This window comes from Gobius niger, assembly GCF_951799975.1.
Source record: "Gobius niger genome assembly, chromosome: 1".
Classification (NCBI taxonomy): domain Eukaryota; kingdom Metazoa; phylum Chordata; class Actinopteri; order Gobiiformes; family Gobiidae; genus Gobius; species Gobius niger.
Window position 1 is genome coordinate 52,000,969 of NC_136852.1, and position 19,607 is coordinate 52,020,575.

A 19,607-nucleotide genomic window follows, 5' to 3' on the forward strand; every position below is an offset into this window, starting at 1 on the left:
GAATGAAATACATGCCGTTGGAAAGCTTTAAATGTATTTTAGGTAAGGGTTTCCAAGTTGCCCCAGAGAGAACCGGAACTACACCAGGATAGATCTGGGTACAGTTACATTTATTTCGATACCGGTACTTTAAAAGATACTTTTTTTTTTTCATGTACAATTTCAGGTTCATCTCCAATGTCACGAAATGTGTGAAAATGGGGGAGAGCAAAAATGAAGGGAAAAAAAATGGAAAAACAAGAAAAAGCTGGGCTAAAAATAAGACAAAAAAATGTAGTCACTTCCTTTCCTGCTGTACCTGGACCAACAGCATCAAGACTTGGATCCAAAGAAATATGTATTTATTCGGTATACCGTCTTTCGGTGCTTCAGTTCATTTCAATACCATTAGAACCTAAACTTTTTTTCCGTATCGTTTAACAGTACCCAGCCCTACACCAGGATGTCATCGGGTACAATCCAAGACTAAACCAATTCAACAAAGGCTCAGACTAAGTGAAGGTTTACAATAAAACACACACAAACTCCAATCTGAGCTATAAACAAGGACTAAGCCTGGAGTAGGCTGGGAAAAGACTGGTAAGAGACAATACCAGGACGCAATCTTGTATAATCCAAGACAACCCCTTACCAACAAAGGTAGGAGTAAATTAAATTATTAGACAATCAAGTATCTCTAATCTGAAGACCAGGAAGACTAAACCAGGGTTTAACTAGGACATAAACTGGCTCAAACCAAATCAAGCTTTGCAATGACACAAAATTCAATCTGCTGCCAGGTCAGAAAATGTGTTGATGATTACAGGACGCATCTTGCAAACAGCGGCGTGCTTTGAATTCCAGGATAAGGAAGAGGTTACGGCCCATTCCCCCACGGAGCAGGCGGTTCAGCCGGTGCAGCCACGAGCACCGTTTAATCTCTTCTATTAACGTGAGGGAGAAGGTGTCAGGCCAGCGGGGTCCACGGCTCACCTGTTTATAGCCAGTACTGGCCACGGCCCCAAACCGAAACTCGACCCCGAGGCCGACCCATAGATATTTATATCAAACAAGACAATCCGGGGCCAAGTGGTCAGCCGGGAAGACCAGGCTCGCTGGGAGTAAAGCCAGTGGCTTCAAAATGTGTGCTAAAGGTTCACAGACTCCTCACAAATGTACAGGTTTAGTCAGTGGGCATTCTTGCATGTAATTGTGTTGCTACTGCTAATTTATGTACCACTTTGCACCATTCACCCAAGTAAATTCCTACTTTTTAAACCTTTTCACTGATAATTGCAACAAAAAACTTGATTTCTGCAGACAAGTTTACTTTCATGGAAGGTGATTCATGCAATATTGTGACTGCTCTTAATCGAGTTTTCTCTGAAATGTTAATGTGTCCTGTGACCATCAAAATCCTATCGCAACAGCAGCTATTTATCCAAAGTCACACAGCACTAATGAGATGATAATTGAGCAACAGGAGCGTTTCAGGTTCATTACTTCAAAATAAACATCCCTAAAAGCAGCCCCAGTATCCGAAAGATGACACCCCCCGGAGAGAACGGAGCACCAAAATAAAGCCTTCCCCTCAGAGCAGTGCATTAGACGGGAAAGTCTCGGACTGACGCAACGTTCTGTCTGAGCCCTCATTCACAGCGGCATGCCAGTGTCAGAGAGGCCTTTTGTGTCCCCAGAGACTAAATTAAGTGGGATGAGTCGGCCCCTCGCAGAAAGGCCGGCTTGTCCTGCTCCAAAGCGCCGACCCAATGGAGGTACTTCAACGAGAGACTGTCCCAGACAAGAACAGGGCATTGAACAGACAGTTAAAGAAGGGAGGAGTGTATTACAACAAGTATTGAGCAATTAACTGGATACAAGTGATATCTATAGCATGATTGAAAGTAACTGGTGGCTTAAAAAAAATCGCTGGTGGAAAAGAAAAAATGTAAAGTAGTTTATTGGAATGTCAGTTCACTTATTTTGAGCAAAACATTACCCTTACCATTCACTTCCAATATTTCTGAAAGCCGAAATATTGTGATTATTGTTGAGAAAGTCTATGTATAATGTCAATATTTTCCAGCTTGGACCTCACACAAATAAAACATGTAGGCAAGAGATTTTCAAACTACTTAAAGAAAAATGTGTATTCATCAGTCTCAATGCTCTTACGGTTTTGCCCAATAACACAAAAACTACACTTTAGGGCTGATATTAATGATTATTTTCGTAATCGATAAAACCTACATTTTTACGATGAATCGCTTGGCTGTGAATGGTGTATGGAAACGGGTCGGAGCCACCAATACACACTAATGGAATCACGAAGAAGAAGCTAACAGGCTAACGGGCAAAGCTAGCTGTGGTAAAAAAAAAAAGATCTCCATTGTGTAATTGGATGAACAATATCCCTCTCTCCCTTTGTCTTTTCTATCAGCGTAGAATTTCTTCTCAAGGAAAATTAATGAGTAAAAAACTGCAACATGCTACAACACCTGCAGTGGTGCTTATGGTCTCTAGGAGCATGAGTTACTTACTGCTTTAACATAAAAAAAACGTTAGATCAAAGTTAGATACAAATTATTCTGATTGTTGTATGCAAATTCTGCCATTTTTGTTTAAACTTTCAACTATCAGGCAATGTTCATAGAGTAACAATAGCAAAACAGTACTGACCCTCCAAACATAACATAACACAGCGTCTTAAAATCACCCCTGGTTTAAAACTCCATCCACAGTAGAAGTTACGGCAGCCCAAAGTAAAGCCGATAAGAGTCCTCGATCTGAGAGCTTAAGCCGGGAGCATCAGACTCAACATGATCCGGTGTTTCCCATTATAAAAACATAATACTCGGAGTATGTGGAGTACAGACATGGATTCCAGCTGCATTACCTCAACCTGACAGTGTCCAGTCATCAGCTCTGCTCCGGAGCCAGATCAAGGTCAGGACCGGAGCAGGCGTGGACTCGGCCTCATGGGAAAGGGCTGCGGACTGAAGGACGAAGTGCACAACAACAAGGTTTAATGGCTCAAACAGAGACCAAACAACGGGATCACAGGGCCACGATAAGCCAGTTACACAATCAACGTTTTAAGGGGTGGTCATAATTCGCTGATCGCAAAGACTGGAAATATTTAGATAATACAATATCCTTAGCACATTCCCCTGCCACTAAAAACATGTGCAATAGGTTATTCTGACTATCAGCCTGGCTTCACATCTGGAGATGGGTCCCACCACCGTCGCCCACTGCTTCTTACAGGTCGTCCCAGCGGCATCGAAGAATGGGTCAAATGCAGAGGACAAATTTCGTTGTATAGTTGTTGTATAATGAGAAATAAAGCACCTTTCACCAAGATTTTGTACAGGGTTTACAGGTAGAAACAAGTCAAATTTAATGCTTTTTTAATGCCAGTTTTAAAGCAGTACTAAGTAACTCATGCCCCTAGAGGCCCCTAGAGGCCATAAGCTTCACTGCAGGTTTCGCAGCATGTTGCGTTTTTACTCATTTGTCCGTGAGAGTAAATACTACGCTGATAGAAAAGACAAAGGGAGAGAGGGATATTGTACATCCAATTACACAATGGAGATCATTTTTGTAACTTGGTTGTAAATACTGTAAGTGGTGCTAGCTCACAGTTAGCTTTGCCCATTAGCCTGCTAGCTTCTTCTTCGTGATTCCATTTGTGTGTATTGGTGACTCCGACCCAGGGGCAGGGAAGTTGCAAGCGTGGTTTTCTGGCCAGAGACACCACGGGGAAATGAAAGACCCCCCAATCATCCCATTTATCACTTGTATTACCCCCAGAAGGACTACGAAAAGGATTTATTAAGGTAAACAACTTACTTCAACTGTTGAGGGAAAAAATGAGCCAAAACTGCAAATGATGTTGATGAACTTATTATACAGTAAAACTTGTTGAGCAATGTCATAATTTTTCAATAAATTCAGGTTTAATGCTAGTTTGAATATAATTGAATGCTTTTTTCCCCCCTTCTTTTAAATGCCCTGTGGCAACCCGGCTGTACTAATGATGGGAGAGTGTGACCACTGCGCAACATCTTCTCCAGCACATCCCAAAGATTCTCAATGGGGTTAAGATCTAATTTAGAGACCTAAATTAAAGAACTGCAGGAGTCTCAATACAACGTAAGCAGCCCACGTGGCACGCTTTGAGAACCACTGCCCCATTTGATTCAAACTATTCAATACAATCCAAGAAGCTAATCAATTTTAATGCAGCACAGAAGAAAAACCCCAAAAATAACCTAGTATTACTTTTCTCAGCATATACACACCCTACTTATTTTTGTAAGTTGTAATATTGTAACCATTTTGAAATTTTGGATTGTGACTTGTGAGTTCCTTAGCTGCAGTGTGTTGGCTGTACACAGTCTGATGTTTAATAGTGACTCATTCCCAGAGCTGACTGCATCGTTACCCAATCAGTGTTGAGGAATTTCAACTCTTTCATGCTCCGTTTCCAAACCATTACATCAAGGAAAATGAGCAAATCAGGAAAAAAAAGAAAAGAAAACAGGGTAAAACAACGGCAATGTTTAGACAAGTCATACAAAAGCAATTAGGGACCAATTGCTGAAATGTTATGGCAATCAATTTGAATTCTAGATTTAGATTTTCGGGGGTCGCCTCCTGCGGGAGGTGTTCCAGGCATGTCCTAGTGGGACAAGACCTCGTGGAAGACCCAGGGCACGCTGGTGGGACTATGTCTCCGAGCTGGCCTGGTGTCGCATCGGGGTCCCCCCAGAACAGCTGGAGGAGGTGTGCACGGATTGGGAAGTTTGGGCATCTCAGCTGAGACTGCTGCCCCCGCGACCCGGCCCCGGATAAAACGGAAGAAAATGGATGGATTTAGATTTTAGCAAAAAAATAATACAGTCAATGTCCAGATGTAGTGACAAATTAAATTCCCATGTCATTGTCAGGTTTTAGGTCTGCTTTGGCTTCTAAAAGGGTTATCTCTTTGTTTCTTTTCATCTCCATCCACATACTTTGCCCATTACAACAAAAATGTTGGAATGTTCCCATTGCCAATCATATCAAATTATCAAATCATCCATTATCCCATGTTTTTCTCAGCTCTTTTGCAAGCCATCATCAAAAGACCAAGCCCAAAGCCTACCCCCCAAAGGCAGCACTCCATGGCCTTTTCCAGCCTGCAGCAGCCCTGACTCCGCTCATTGTTTTTCGACGGCGTTTCCTCAGGATATGGGGCAGGGTCTGTTGCCTAAGAGATGAGGTCAGCCATGCGGCTCTCTCTCCCTTCCCTCTCTATCTCTCCCTATAGATCACTTCTGATCTTCCTCTGCTGAGCTCCATCACTGTACACAGGTTTTTTAATGCCATTTCAACACCAAATACGAATAGTTTTAATGCCACAATCTTTTTAAGAAAACTACTAACTAGCGAATCACCATGGTGACTGATCAATGTCTATCCCTAAAAGTTTGAAATTACATAATTAAACTAAATTGCTTTTTTGGCCAGCAGTAATTCCTTACACAATGAAAGTTTCAAACATTTACACAGCATCTTTCAGCTGCTACAAGACCTTTTATATTCACCTTATTCCGCCCCGCCCACTTTCGCCTCTTTTTGCTTTGTCTCGGCACTTTCGTTGTCTTGACACTTCCGGTCGAGCGCAAAGTCCGTTCATTCAGTGGAGAATAAGGGAAAATGTTCGCCGCTCAAATCTGATGTTTAGTAGATTTATCTAAAATGTCCCATGTTCATTTGCACCGACATGTCAACACTGCAACGTTTCTCTGCAGAGCCTAATAACGGCTTTGTTTTGGTGTAGTGACTGATTTTATCTGGACTTCTCCAGTTCCATGTTAAATGATAGGAAAAAAGGGGCGGGCACAATTAATGGCGGCGCCCACACGAACCTCCGGAATAAGGTGGCTTCGCTGAGGGGGAAAACAGAATCTTTTGGGAAATACAATTTTTCACTCCGTTTAGCCATTTTCTGGTGAAATATAAACTTATTTATTACATACAAATAAAGTGAAGTCTAAATTGGGCCATATGGATGTTTATACCGTACAGTCTAATACATGTGTATTAGAAACATTATCAAATATGGCGGTGGTGTCACGTTTTTGAACATGACTCACAAAAAACTATTGCAAAAGATCGATCCAAGATTTGTAAACAATTTATTGAGGAAAAATGTGATCTCTTTAAAGACAAGACACAGCGGGCAGATTTTGAGTAAAACTGTGCCTTAAAACAAAACAAAAACATGTATCGAAAATGTTTTTTCATTCATGACGTAAATACAAATGACATTAAGGCCATCATTTTGGCACAATTCATTTCATTTTAATGCTTATTTGTGGAAGCCTTGCTATATCCACCCTCCACATCCCTCTTTCTCTCTCTCCCAGTGTGTCCCAGGACAGGATGGGTGTGGATCCCGCCCAAAAAAACTCTCTGATTTACAGTTAGGCGCTTAAAGGAATAGGCCACCGTTTTTATATACTAAGATATGTTCTTACCTCACTTTAGACGTGTTAATATATCCCCGTCTGGTCATTGTCCGCGCGCTCTGTCACGCAAACGGAGCACATACGCAGCCTCTCCCATATGTGACATAGCTCCGAAAAAGCTCACGATAGAAGCTACCAAGCTCTTCCACGTGTTCCCTATTTAAATAAAGTTACGTGAAGTGTTTTCATGCGAAGTATATTTACACAGAAATGTAACGTGTCGATTTTATAAGCAAATAAAAAGGGGGACTATATTGTGAGGCGTAATGATACGAGGAGTAAAACGTCCGCGCAGTAACTCCTAAAGACTTCCCCCGCTCACTTCCGTCAATAACCTCTAGGAGTTACTGCGCGGACGTTTTACTCCTCGTATCATTACGCCTCACAATATAGTCCCCCTTTTTATTTGCTTATAAAATCGACACGTTACATTTCTGTGTAAATATACTTCGCATGAAAACACTTCACGTAACTTTATTTAAATAGGGAACACGTGGAAGAGCTTGGTAGCTTCTATCGTGAGCTTTTTCGGAGCTATGTCACATATGGGAGAGGCTGCGTATGTGCTCCGTTTGCGTGACAGAGCGCGCGGACAATGACCAGACGGGGATATATTAACTCGACTAAAGTGAGGTAAGAACATATCTTAGTATATAAAAACGGTGGCCTATTCCTTTAATGCAGTGGACATGGTTGGGGCTGGTATGCGCCAGCCTCCCTGCTCTCATTGGGTGTTGATAGCTGGGCCGGTAACAGTAACTGGGATTGGCGGCCACACAGGGACACGGGAGCCCCTCCAGACCCGCTAAGATTTTTCGGTATGCCGCGTGGAAGTGCTGCAAATATTCAAAACCAATGTCGCCTCAGCTCAGATCTGCAAAGTGATCACTACTTACTAGGTACTTACAAGACACAAGACTGTAGCGGTTAGACTTTGTGGGTTTTACGTGGGGGAAGAAGATGTCTGGTGGCAGCTGTTAACGAACTGAAAATTAGAAATACTAAACAGCTATTATGAATATTTTGGAAAGGAACCTAGGCCAGTCATAGATATCCGAGAGGCTTTCTTGGCCAAGCTTCACTTCCGAAACCATGGGTGCCCAAAGTGAGGCCCAGCCTGGGACCAAATGTGGTCCTCACATTAATTTTTGGTGAATAGACAGAGATGGTATTTTTTAATTCTGCACAATACTAACCTCAAAAACTAACATTTTATTGTGGGAAAGAGCTGACTAAGGTTCTAACCCATAATAAAGGTGTGGGACACAGGTTAAACTGTACAAAAATGCACTCAGTTGAAATTTGACAGCATTGATCACTGACCGTACACTAGGGCTGCACGATTTAAATGATTTGATACATTTAAATGCATAAACTGCTAAACTGATGAGTGAAGGAAGTCATGTTACTTTTAGAATGTCAAACAACATACTGTATTGTTGCTCAAACTGCCCCACATTAGAAAACACAATAATAATCTAGAATACACAACAAAAGTTTCCAAAATATTTGTTTTTATGTAGGACAGCGCCCTTTCCCCGACATTCAGAGTGCCTCTGGGGGACAGCCACGTGACCAGATAGATGCTATGTGATTCCATCCAAGACTTATTTTAAACACTTAAGAATCTGCTCCAGGGAAACTCAGACCTTTTATCTGGTGCAGTGTTGAACCTGACAGACAACTCTGGTTAGTGAACATCTATCCCTCAAATGCCGAAAGAAAGAGACCGAAAATGAAAAAAACTCAGAAGGTTAGGTAAGAAGAACCCCGATTGTGATGCAATATTGATAAACCTTGCACACTATACACATCAATATGCAGCCCTCCAAGAAAAAAAAGTCTGGACATCCCTATCCTAAATAAATGAATGATGAAGTAAGCTATACAAAAGCATGGCACGTTGGCTTCCAATTTATAATTTATCATTGATTATTGATCATATAATAACAAGGTTTATTGGACACTAGATGTGACCAACTAAAAAGCACTAAACTTATCGTTTTGTAGAAATTGGCTTAGATGCCACTTTTTTCTGTCTATCATTATCAAAAGCAAAACCCTAATTTATGCTTTTCTTCTCATGATGAGAATGTTCAATACATGCCCAAATGGTTCTTCAAGGTCTTTGTTTTAAAAGTTACAAAAATGTTGGTATATTTATCATGAAAAATAAGCGCGAGGGTGAACAGGAAACATGGGAGTGAGAGATAAGGAGGGAATGCCATGGAACAAATTGGCCTGAGCCTGGATTCAAAACCTCAGCGTTTCAAATGTGGTATGCGCTCTATCAGGTGAGCTATCAGGGCACACAGGCTTCCTAATATTTGGACATTGGCAGCCGCACAAGTTAACTGTGCAAAGCCCGAAGGATAGTGCTGTGGGATACGTCCAACACTTGTAAAGCCCTGATGCTATGCCTTTATTTACCTCAAGCTAAATGTCAACATACCATTCCTCTCTTTTTGGATCTGATGAGAAAACATAATAGAGGTTTGGAGGCGTACACTGCTTTTAGATTAGATGGAGAAGAGAGGGAAGCCTATTAAAGTCAGCAGTTTAAAAATACACTCCGCAACTAAATACCAATATAGTAATAACTTAACATCCTCTTTTCAAACAGTGACCATCATTGGAGGAGAACATGCACTTATAAATAAATACCATGAGGCAAGCTGGACATAAAGCCTTGACTACAGAAATGGATGGGCTTCTAGGAACACGTTTTTGCAGTAGTGTCAAGAAGCATTTATATTATCCTGCTTTCTGTGCACTCTTTACATGTGCTCGGTTTTCTTGTGAAAGAGCAGGGTGAGGTCAGTCCGCCTGAATCTAACACACACATGAGGAATGTGCAGAGTCAAAGGTGTTTTCATATCCCACACTGAGCAGATAAAAGAACTGCATTATCCCAAAGCTCCTTGTGCTCGATCCCTACCCAATCAAAACAACCTCTTTCTGTGAGCTTTTTGATGCGTTTCCTAAAAGATAGACTAATTAGTAAAGTGTCTGATGTGTCAAAGAAATGTGCATGTAGATGAAAATTCAAGCCTAAAATCAATTGTGATGTTAACGTGATATCCTTAATGTTTAGAATATTCACTTTACTGAATGCCACATTTGGAGCATTACGAATAAAGTGATAATATAAGAAAGTATGTGCAGCACAGAACGCTAAGGGCATTACACTTCTTCAAGACTAATGCACCACGATGCAACACCTTTTTTTCTTGTACAATAATAGCCACGATTGTGAAAAGGAACATAACATGCAGAAGTGACTTATGCCCGTGAAATCTCACAAAAACAATCCCCTAATGGACACTGCATTAAACCCCGGCCAATTCAATGAAATATTCAATGGCTCGTTGTTGCAAAAATATTATACATTGCAATATTTCTAACAAGTTACGGTATCCGCTGCTGCTCATATATGACACTTAACTACCAAGGTTTGACCCTTCCGAGGCAAGGCATATGTATTTATACCGCTCATTTCCTGCACAAGAAAACTGAATGCGCCTTCAAACAGCATAGACATGTTTCTTTATAGTAAACCATAAATGTATTGTTGGAGGAGGGGAGTTCGTAAAACATTAAATTTGAATCACTCCAAGAAAATGTAGCACACTTTGACAACGTTGAGACAGTTTAAGATAATTTGGCGTCATCATTCTCACCAATAAATGTTACTTGTGCGTATTAACATGGGTAGCTATCACCTATCACTTAATAATCATCCATTTAGATATTGTGTAATGTTAAGAAATTGCTGCCTCATCTGTATCTTTGCCCGTCTCTGGTACTGTGATGACAATCAGGTAGACCACGTTGAATGCTGTTACTATGTCTGAATGCGTTTCCTGTGGGCGCTCTGGTTTCCTCTAACCTGAAACATGCACATTATAGCACAATACGCCATTAAAGCCAATCCACCAGCTGAACTGCTGACAAGGAACTAGGCCTGGGCCATAAGCATCGCCATTGCAAAAGTGATAGCTTAAAAACATCTGCAAAGGTTTTTAGTTTTGAGTTTGTTGATTTACTTCTAGTAAGCATTTCAAATTCTTTTCTCTTTTTAACAATTGAGAATATTTATAAAACTCCCTTTAAAAGTGACTAGATGTAAGTTGGTAATTTTATACTCACTACTGCCACCTCAGGTCTTACGCGTAACTGCGATTTCTATATCAAGCTCGTGCATGAAGGCAATTCTGACCCGAATTCACAACTTTTTGAGTGACAGTGCAGAATTTTAAAGGCAGTTGTGGTGAATAGTTCTGGGCTCCTCTACACATTAAGACACTGCTGGAACATGTAGAGCAGGGGTCTCCAACCTTTTTTTACCTGACGAGCTACTTTTACACAATATGAACATCGGAGAACTACTTATGTTCAAAAACACACTTCCAAAAATGCAACTTAGGTGGAGTTCACCCAGAAGAATTACTTGCCAAGATGGTATTTCAAAGAAAGATGGTATTTCAAAGAAAGTGACTTGAGTTTAGTCCTTTTACTTTGCTATATTGGACCAATTGTTTTCAGCTTGTTCAGAATAAACCGAAAATTCATCTAAAATTTGAGTAATCTTTGGCGAGCAACCCTTTAAAAAATATTTAACCGAAAACACAGTATTGAAATGGTTCATCATATTAATCACAATTTTTTGACATTTTTGCCTGGACATTATTGGGTATTTGTTTTAGGGATGCACCGAGCCAATACTGGTATCAGCGACAGATATCTGATACTGAACTGATACCTGTTTTGGCTCTCACCGCTTTAAAAACATAACTTTCAACAACTAAATCTAAGTGGATATGGGCATGCTTGTATGTCATTTTGAAGGGGAATTCAATCCCTGAAATATTTTTACCCTCCCAAAAGTATTTTTGATTACCACATAAAATGCCACGGCTAGCAACAACATGCTAAAGCTAGCAATAACATGCTAAAACTAGCAACAGAATGCTATTGCTAGAGGCAACTATTCAATCTAAAGAACTCTGACTTTATTTGAATGGTTGCCAAAGAGTAAAAACGGACCTACAGGAAAATATCTTAAGCAATCTAAAGGCCAAGCTTTTGGCATGCTCAGAGCAATCATGTATAAAAGTCCTCGATAATATCTTTTGGATGAGGTCTTGTTTCAGCACAGATGATTCCCATTACAATGATGAGCCATGAGATGACGATCACCCAACAGTTTTCAAATACAAGAGAAATGCTAACTCTAAACTTTCTACCCCTGGATTTAGGCCACAATCTCCAAATTAAACCCAGGTCTGTCAGCCACCTGGTCCGGTCCCATCAAAGGGAACCTCTGGGAAAAAGTGACTCAGAGGAAAAGTGGAGGAGCGTTCATTTTCGTCTTGGAGAGAATTCCCTTCAGGAGCACGCGGGGCAGGGAAGAGGGATCAATATCCACAGATTAAAGAGGCTGCGGTGGTTCTACGAAGCATGGTCAGATTTCCAAACAGCCCCCCGTCAAAGGAACCGGAGGACCCTGGGACTCGCTCAGCTGCTGTTTAACTAGAAGCATCATAAACCACGGGCAAAAGAGCTTCAAAGGGGAAACAGGAAGAGACGCTAACTATACACACATACAACTTTACGTAGAGCAGGGTTACTCAACACATGTACATCCCCTTGTGACTCGGACCGGGCACAGGTCATGGTGATAACTACGTGACATGAAAAAAGGGGGTTTACAAAACAACAACACTGTAGAAGGTTTTCGATTTTAAAGGGAAAACAAATGCTTTGATATGTTTTATGGTATTCAAGATTAAAGCAGCATAGGCAATACAAGCAATATATCCAAAACACTAAAAGTTGTAGCTGTAGGATATTAACCAAATCATCCATGCTGATAAACAAATAGCGAATAACAAGAGCAGAAATGTAATAAAGTGAACTGTCTGATTTGTAGAACAAGTCCCAGGGGCTACTGAGGATGCCCCAAAGGGTGATCCACTGCCCAGTGCCCACAGGCAAACGGTTGGTTGATTTAAACAGAACTTATTACATTCTAGATTAGTATACTACAATTGTTGCTACTGCTGCAGGGTTTCTACAGGTGAGGCAGCAAGTCAAATGTAATGCTTTTTATTGCCATTTTAATGCTATATTTTGAATGCCACAAAATGCAGAAAACGTTGATATTCAAACCCAAATTGGGTATAATGGGAAACTTTGAAGCGAAAGATTGTGTAAGATTTCAGTCCAAACTGCACCCAAAATTTGTATCAGTTTTATATTTTTGATGAATGCACACAGTAAAAATAGTTCAGCATCGTCATTGAGTAAGTTCTGCCTCTAAAGAAACATGACCTTTTCCAAGAGATTGAGATTCAATGCCAGTTTGGACCCAATGTAATGCTTGAGTTTTATGGCCTTCATTTTGGCATTTTATGACTATTAATGCTTTAATACCCAGCGGAAACCCTGTACTAACTCTGTACAATGACTGAATGTGCTTTTTGCTGACAACATGCTATGATAAACTATTCATCATTGCAAGTGTGCCTTTTTGCTCTTTTCGTAACCGTGTTTTATCCATGCGTTACAATAACACAATGATGTTAGTGTTTTTCAGAGTTGAACCAAGAGGGGTTTTTTTCTGCAACACTGAATGTACTGTATTTATTACATTTATAAATTAACAAAAACTGATAATGATCAGTAATAGCCTTAAAAAAAATCCCTAAAACAAGCCAAAGTAAACTACATTAACGCTCTAGTTAAGTAATTTGTTCTGGAAAAGTCAGAAATGCATCATCAACAAAAGAGAATTAATGTCCTGTGGCTGGACGTAAAGTGCAAGTTTGATTCATGATAAATATTGGCTACAGCTGTGGGAAAGTCTCAAATCAAAGCATTCAGCAGGTCTCAAGGCAAACCACCATCTCTCTCTCTCTCTGCAGTGTGGGACGGAGCTGAGCAGCAGGAGGTGAACATTTGGCCTCAGACCTTGACACAGACTGATGTTCGACATTCCTCCATGCTGTGGCTTTACCCCTACTTTGGTGAAGACAAACTACGCAACCACAGTTTAAGCAGTAGTAGGGCGCAGGTGATGTGGCAAAAAATACAAAATCAAACAAATCAAACACTCAAACAAAATGGTACCGTCACTGCCACAGACTCGGCTGTAGACCTGATGATTAAAAAGCTCCATGACCAGAATTGAGATTGCCATTTCCATGAAGTTTCTGATTAATTGCACGGCCAGTATTTATTTTTTTCCTAACACTCAGCTTCAAGCAGAACAGCAGGAAGTAAGGACTATCTTAAATGTGCAGCTCTGGCTTGCCACGCATTAAACCAAAACCAGTCGGTGCCACAGTGAGAGTAAAAGAGTTACAAGGCCAATAAGAAAAAAAGAAGAAATGTATCAGAATTTGGCAAGCACATTTTCAACTGCAATCCAAAAAAAAAGTATCTCTCCTTCACTTATTCACTCATCCCCAAAAATCAAACTGTCAACTTTGAAGTTAATGGGCAAAAACTATTAAAACCGAGGCACTGTAGTATTCCTCTTTCAATTAAAATAAAAACAATTAGCAATCTCAAAACATGTATTGACACCAAAGTGAAATTTTGTCCTAAACTAGCAGAAACGTTTTCTTATGATGCAATACAAACCAGCAATTATTCCCGCCTTGTAAACATCACCTCTTGTCATTTTTGTGGCACACTTAACTTTCTACTTTATTCCCCCATGTGTTTAAATGCTTTTCTTGTAAGCACAGTTTCGCAATGTTTCAATCTAGTCGACTGCTAAAACTTTGCTTAAACTTTCTCTCACACTATACAGAGAAATTACATTATCATTTTTCCAGCAGGTTACCCAGCGTTTACCTGATAACCAACTGCATATTGCCAGCTTCTTCAAATAAAGGAAACAAAATAGGTCGCTCTTGTTTAGTCTGCTGTTCAGGCCATTTAATTTAAACCACTACTATTGCCACCAACAATCAGCTCTTTCACATGGCCACAGACCGACAGGAGCGTTCAAATCTGCCTTTCTCAAACAGGAGAAAAACCCAAAATCTGAGCCATCATCTTTCCACTTAAACAATTCCACAAATCTATATCCAGAGTTTCCCTTTTTTTTTTTTTTTTTTTTTTTTTTACAAGAGCAGACTGACTGGAGCACAGAAACATTCCTCCAAACCAGAATTAGATTTTGGTGTGGCAAATATAGCCAAACCACGTCAGGCCAGGTGGAGTGTAAACTGGTAAAAAAAAAATAAAAAAAAAGAGTTCAAAGGGTCATGGAAGAGGCCATGGTCCAGTGCATCCAAAAGAGAAACAATAAATGTTATTGTATATGAATTTTAGGGCTGCTACAACAAGTTTACAGAATATTTTTTTGACTACTTAAGTAATAGACTTCAGGGATGTGATGTCATATCACGAGTAGCAGCAATTATAGAGTTCGGGAAAGTCCACAGTTACCATGGAGATCCGCCATCTTTGCAGCTGTTAGCATACATTTCCATTGACTAACATTAGCTAAAAACAGTATAAAAAGTGGAGAAAAAAGCTGTGAAACAACTCCGTTAGCTGCTGAGTTGCTGCTGGTAAATACAAGTTGTTCAATGTGAACAATAACTCCAGTATTTTAACTTTTAAAATCTCCATTAGGTTACAATTGCTGCTAATCCCATAATGCTTAGCGATATGACGTCACATTCCCAAACTCTATAAACTAATGGAGATTTTAAAAGTTAAAAAAACTGGAGTTATTGTTCACATTAAAACACTTGGACACCACAGTGTGTTACATGTATTTACCAGCAGCAACTCAGCAGCTAATGGAGTTGTTCCACAGCTTTTTTCTCCACTTTTTATACTGTTTTTAGCTAATGTTAGTCAATAGAAATGTTTGCTAGCAGCTGCAAAGATGGCGGATCTCCTTGGTAACGGTGGATTTTCCCGAATTCTATTGATCATTGTCATCTGGTTTCTACTGCACAGCAACATAGGTTTATCAAGTTACTGTGCTGTAATCAAAATAAAAACATTATACATTTTTGGATTTTGATGAAAAAATGTAAATCTTAAATCAATCCTGTTAGAGTTCGATGAATCTCATATAAATGCTGATAAGTTGTATGCTGTAATTTAGATGAATGACGAATTAAGTAAAATTTCCATCATCATCACAATGGGCAGCAATGAACCGTTGATTTACAGTTGGCATAAACATCAACGTTTTTGTACAATATAACGCTATAACGACATTATACCTAACATGACCTTTATGTTACAACGTGCGATGTCATATTTTCAGACTTTGGGGGAAATCCATTACAAAAGTTATTGTGACATTTAGGTGTTTCTACAGATTTACCAAAGTTACACTTCTGTAGATTATCCACCACATTTCAGTACACATTGTGGGCAAAGTCTTCCTGTAATGGACAAGCTAATAATTCAGTACAGTTGCCCCACTACCGCTAGAAGTACATGACATTGTAAATAAGCTGGTCTCTGTGTCGGTCTGCTGGAAATGTATTAAAATCCTACTTTGTGTGGGGCTAAATGGGAAGGCCTGTTGACTTCAAAGTTGGAATGAGTAGCTTCGGGGCAAAAAAAAAAAAAAAAAAAGTTGAGGGAGGTAACGCGAACAAACTCGTGTCAAGATGTCAGCCAAATCTCTCCACCCTCTGGCAACGGCGTTAACGCGCGGTTGTAAATTCATTTCAGTCAATAACATTACCTGATGAAGCAGAGAAAGTAAGATTAGCTTTGCGAAGGTAACGGCGGTTCATTGAAGTACACGCAGGCTAGCCAAAGTCTCACCGCTAGTCAGTTCTACGGCGTGAAAACCCGCACAGAACAACAAAGCACAGGTAAAACAATGCGCAAAACGGAGAGAAACGACACGTTATTGCAATTTTCAGACAGCGATCGCGTAGACAAAGGTAGTCACCCTGACCCCCACACACTTTTCAAGCAAGAAATCCCGTTGTTTCGATGGGTTACTCCTCCACCCTGCTCCTATCGGCTTTCCAAAAACTGCACAAAATGCTTCAACGCTGCGTAAAATCTTGGTCACTTACCTAAATCGTCCATGTTTGGAGCTGGTGGGACGCCTGCGCCTGTTTGTTGAGCGGTTGCTCCGTGAATGAAGTCTGATTTGTGCTGTCCAAACTTCCCTGCTGCCTGAAGTTAAACTCAGCGGAGATGCCGTGAGCGCGCAGACATTGTGCATGTGTACTTTACGGGAGCGCGCACCGTGAGAGGAGAGCCTTGAGCGACACCTGGCGGCCAGCAGTTTACTTTATTAGCTTAAAGAGGGGGTATTATGCTTTTTTCAGTCCCATAGCACCAGTCTATATCACACTACAATGATGAGCAAACCTTCTGTTGGTCTGTAAATGCAGTAAATTAGAATAACTGCCTTGTATAAAATTGCTCTCTCAAAATGGCTGTAGTGAATGGCTTGAAATAGGCCTCTGTCTCTTTAAGAACCTCTGACCCTTTCCGACACGCCCCCTCCACACGCTGTCTGTGGCATCAGTGGGGAGGGGGTTCAGCTGAGGAGCAGTGGTTGGTTACTCGGCTGGTGACGAAAGCTCGGAGGCGTCTCCAGGAGGTGGGGGCGTTCCTAGGAGGACTCAGGCGTAACGTATCCCTAAAATGGCCGCCATCAGAGTTTTTACAGATTACTCAAAAATACGTGAATGTGCCAAGACAACACTTCAGGCATGTTTTTAATGAGTGAATGACATAATAACATGATGGAAAGCTTGAAAAAGTCGATTTTGCATAATACTTCCCCTTTAATACGCGTTTCAAAGTTGGTAAAAAATAAATTGTAATAATAAATAAATAATAAATAAAAATACTAATAATTAAAACAAAATTCTAGCTTCTACCCAGTTTTTTATTGCAACATACTGAACGTTTAATGTATATTTATTTCTAAAAAGTTAAAACAAATAGGAAACATATATAATGAAGATGTTTATTTTTAGATATGATGAACACCAAAAGAGTCAAATAAAACATTGTTCTCCAAGAGCAATTTGGAGTAATAAATCAAGCATATTGACATTTACCGCGTTAAAAAAAATCCAATAAATGCCTCTAAATGAATATTAAAATCTCAGATAGTACAATACTTTCTTGTCAAAATTCCACGGCTTTGAGTTTCCTCTCCTCCTTTTCAGTCAGTGGCTCCTGAGACAACAGTTTTCCATGAAGTCGATGGTGTTTGCCGATCCCCAGTTTGGGCAGGCCTCGGTTCAGTCCTTCCAGCAACACACAGGCTTTACACAGTGCTTGGCTGGAGATGTACCCACATCGACTGCACGTGCCCTGAACCGGCATCTTCACCCCATCCCGCACTGAGAGGTTCTCACCGGAGTGAATCACATCCATTATGGAGCTGGGACGGATACTCTCCAAGTCCTTTAAGAAAGTCCTTGCATAGCCACGATATGCGTTAGGTGAATAAATGCATTCTGTGGAGAAGTAATCCAGCTTCTTAAAATAGGCGTACAGTACAATCTCTTTCTCATAGGCGTATTTGAGTGGCTTGCAGCGCGGGACAACCCCATCTCCCTCACTGGAAGTGGAGATGGCAGTGCAGCGCCGTAGTCGAGCTATGTCTCCTCTTAAGACGTTCATCAAGACTGTTTCCGCTATATCATCAGCATTGTGGCCTGTAGAAAAATACAAATCATTACTGTCATAACTGTAAAAGACAACATCCTAATTATTCATCATTATTTTGCATACTCATAAGACTAATTACTATTCTAATGAGTATGCAGTTCAGTCCTGCAAATGTGGGTTTCCAAAGTGTGGTATCTAGTATCTCCGTAAAACAAGTATTTTTCCCATTGTTTGACCTTGGTTAGTGTTAGTTTTTTTTGCATCATTTTAGTACTTAACCCTCTAAAGAGCATAGTTCACAATTCTTCTTACCTGTACATATCTTGTCCACCTTCAGCATAATGGCTCCTCGGTCTAGGGCCTGCCTCCTGAAGACACCGCAGAAAGTGCAGTTGTTTTTCAGTCCCACCTGCTTCACTATGGCATCCATCGTCCAGCCGTACAACTCCTCATAGGACACGATCTTCAGCGGCAGCTCGTACTGCTCCTGGTTCCTCTTCACAGTCTCCAACGAGTCGTCACGGTAACCAGTGATCCCCTCATCCACGGAGAGCAGCATGAGCTCGAGACCATAGCTGTACCTCTCATTCAGGACTTTCATGACATGAGCGAGGACTGTGGAGTCTTTTCCACCTGAAGCGGCGATGCCCACTCTCTCCCCATGTTTAAACAGTTCAGCAGCAACAATAGTCCGGTGCACCTCTTCTTCAAAAGCAATGAAAAAGCACTCCTTGCAAAGAGAGTGGCCTGTTTTGGGACGCCTCAACACTGCACGGTTTTTGGAACAACTGCTGCACTGGACAGGCATTGTGTTTGTTGCACCAAGTCTGGAAAATAATAACAAAATTAAAATTTGAGGTATTGAATAATCGTGTCCATTGAGATATTAGTGAATATAAGCAAACATGTAACAACAAATAATCAAAATACCCCTTCTAAAATTAGAAACATTTGAGCCCCACTAAAAGTAGAGGCAAACCTAAATATATTTGTTATCAAAGCCGCCGACTCAGATGGAAAACTTCTCGGAATATGCGAACCATCGTAGACTAAAACATGCAAGACTTGGTGATTGGTGATGATTACGTAGTTAGTTTGTAGTGGATTACAAGTCTTGCGTTAGCTCCTGTAAATAACTACTACACGTTTAAGTATTTACAACTACTTCTTACCCTGCTCACGATGATCCGAGGGTCTTCCTGTGGACCTGACAGTAAGTTCAGTCCATAAACCAAAACATTAAGGCACTTTTTTTTATTGAAAAGGGGGGAAATTATCAGTAGAGTCGTTTCATCATGTGCTGCTGTCTCTTCTTCGGGTTCACGCGACCACGAGAAGTCAATAAAGCGTCGAGGAAACTGCAGCGACTCCTATCGGTCGGAGTTTGACATAACATCAACAAGTTGTAAGCCTCAGCTGTTTCGTCATTTTCTTCACCCCATTTTTGCATCCTTACATCAGTCAGCTTGGTAAATA

General features: G+C 40.6%; 2 protein-coding genes across 5 annotated transcripts in view; both read right to left on the reverse strand.

The window, feature by feature from the left end:
- LOC306971451 (paxillin-like) overlaps positions 1-16,711 on the reverse strand; it is a 32,357-nt gene extending 15,646 nt beyond the window's left edge. For all 4 annotated transcript variants that reach the window (XM_079567729.1, XM_079567728.1, XM_079567727.1 and 1 more), the window contains exon 1: positions 16,571-16,711. In XM_079567729.1, coding sequence (XP_079423855.1) covers positions 16,571-16,583 — 13 coding nt within the window. In that variant the 5' untranslated portion in view covers positions 16,584-16,711. The remainder of the gene's footprint in view (positions 1-16,570) is intronic.
- An 821-nt stretch (positions 16,712-17,532) lies between these two features.
- On the reverse strand, positions 17,533-19,448 carry ctu1 (cytosolic thiouridylase subunit 1 homolog (S. pombe)). Its single transcript, XM_079564348.1, has 3 exons — positions 19,304-19,448; positions 18,444-18,958; positions 17,533-18,178 (listed from the first exon to the last, which is right to left on the reverse strand). Exons 2-3 carry the CDS (start codon positions 18,937-18,939, stop codon positions 17,643-17,645), a joined length of 1,032 nt encoding a protein of 343 aa, XP_079420474.1. The 5' UTR covers positions 18,940-18,958; positions 19,304-19,448; the 3' UTR covers positions 17,533-17,642.
- Positions 19,449-19,607: the final 159 nt, after the last annotated feature.

Excerpts from the sequence above, each read along its gene's own strand:
- ctu1 (XM_079564348.1), bottom strand. The coding sequence starts at position 18,939 with ATGCCTGTCCAGTGCAGCAGTTGTTCCAAAAACCGTGCAGTGTTGAGG. Across the intron at positions 18,179-18,443 it reads GGTGGACAAGATATGTACAG|GCCACAATGCTGATGATATA; the intron begins GTAAGAAGAATT and ends ATTTTTCTACAG.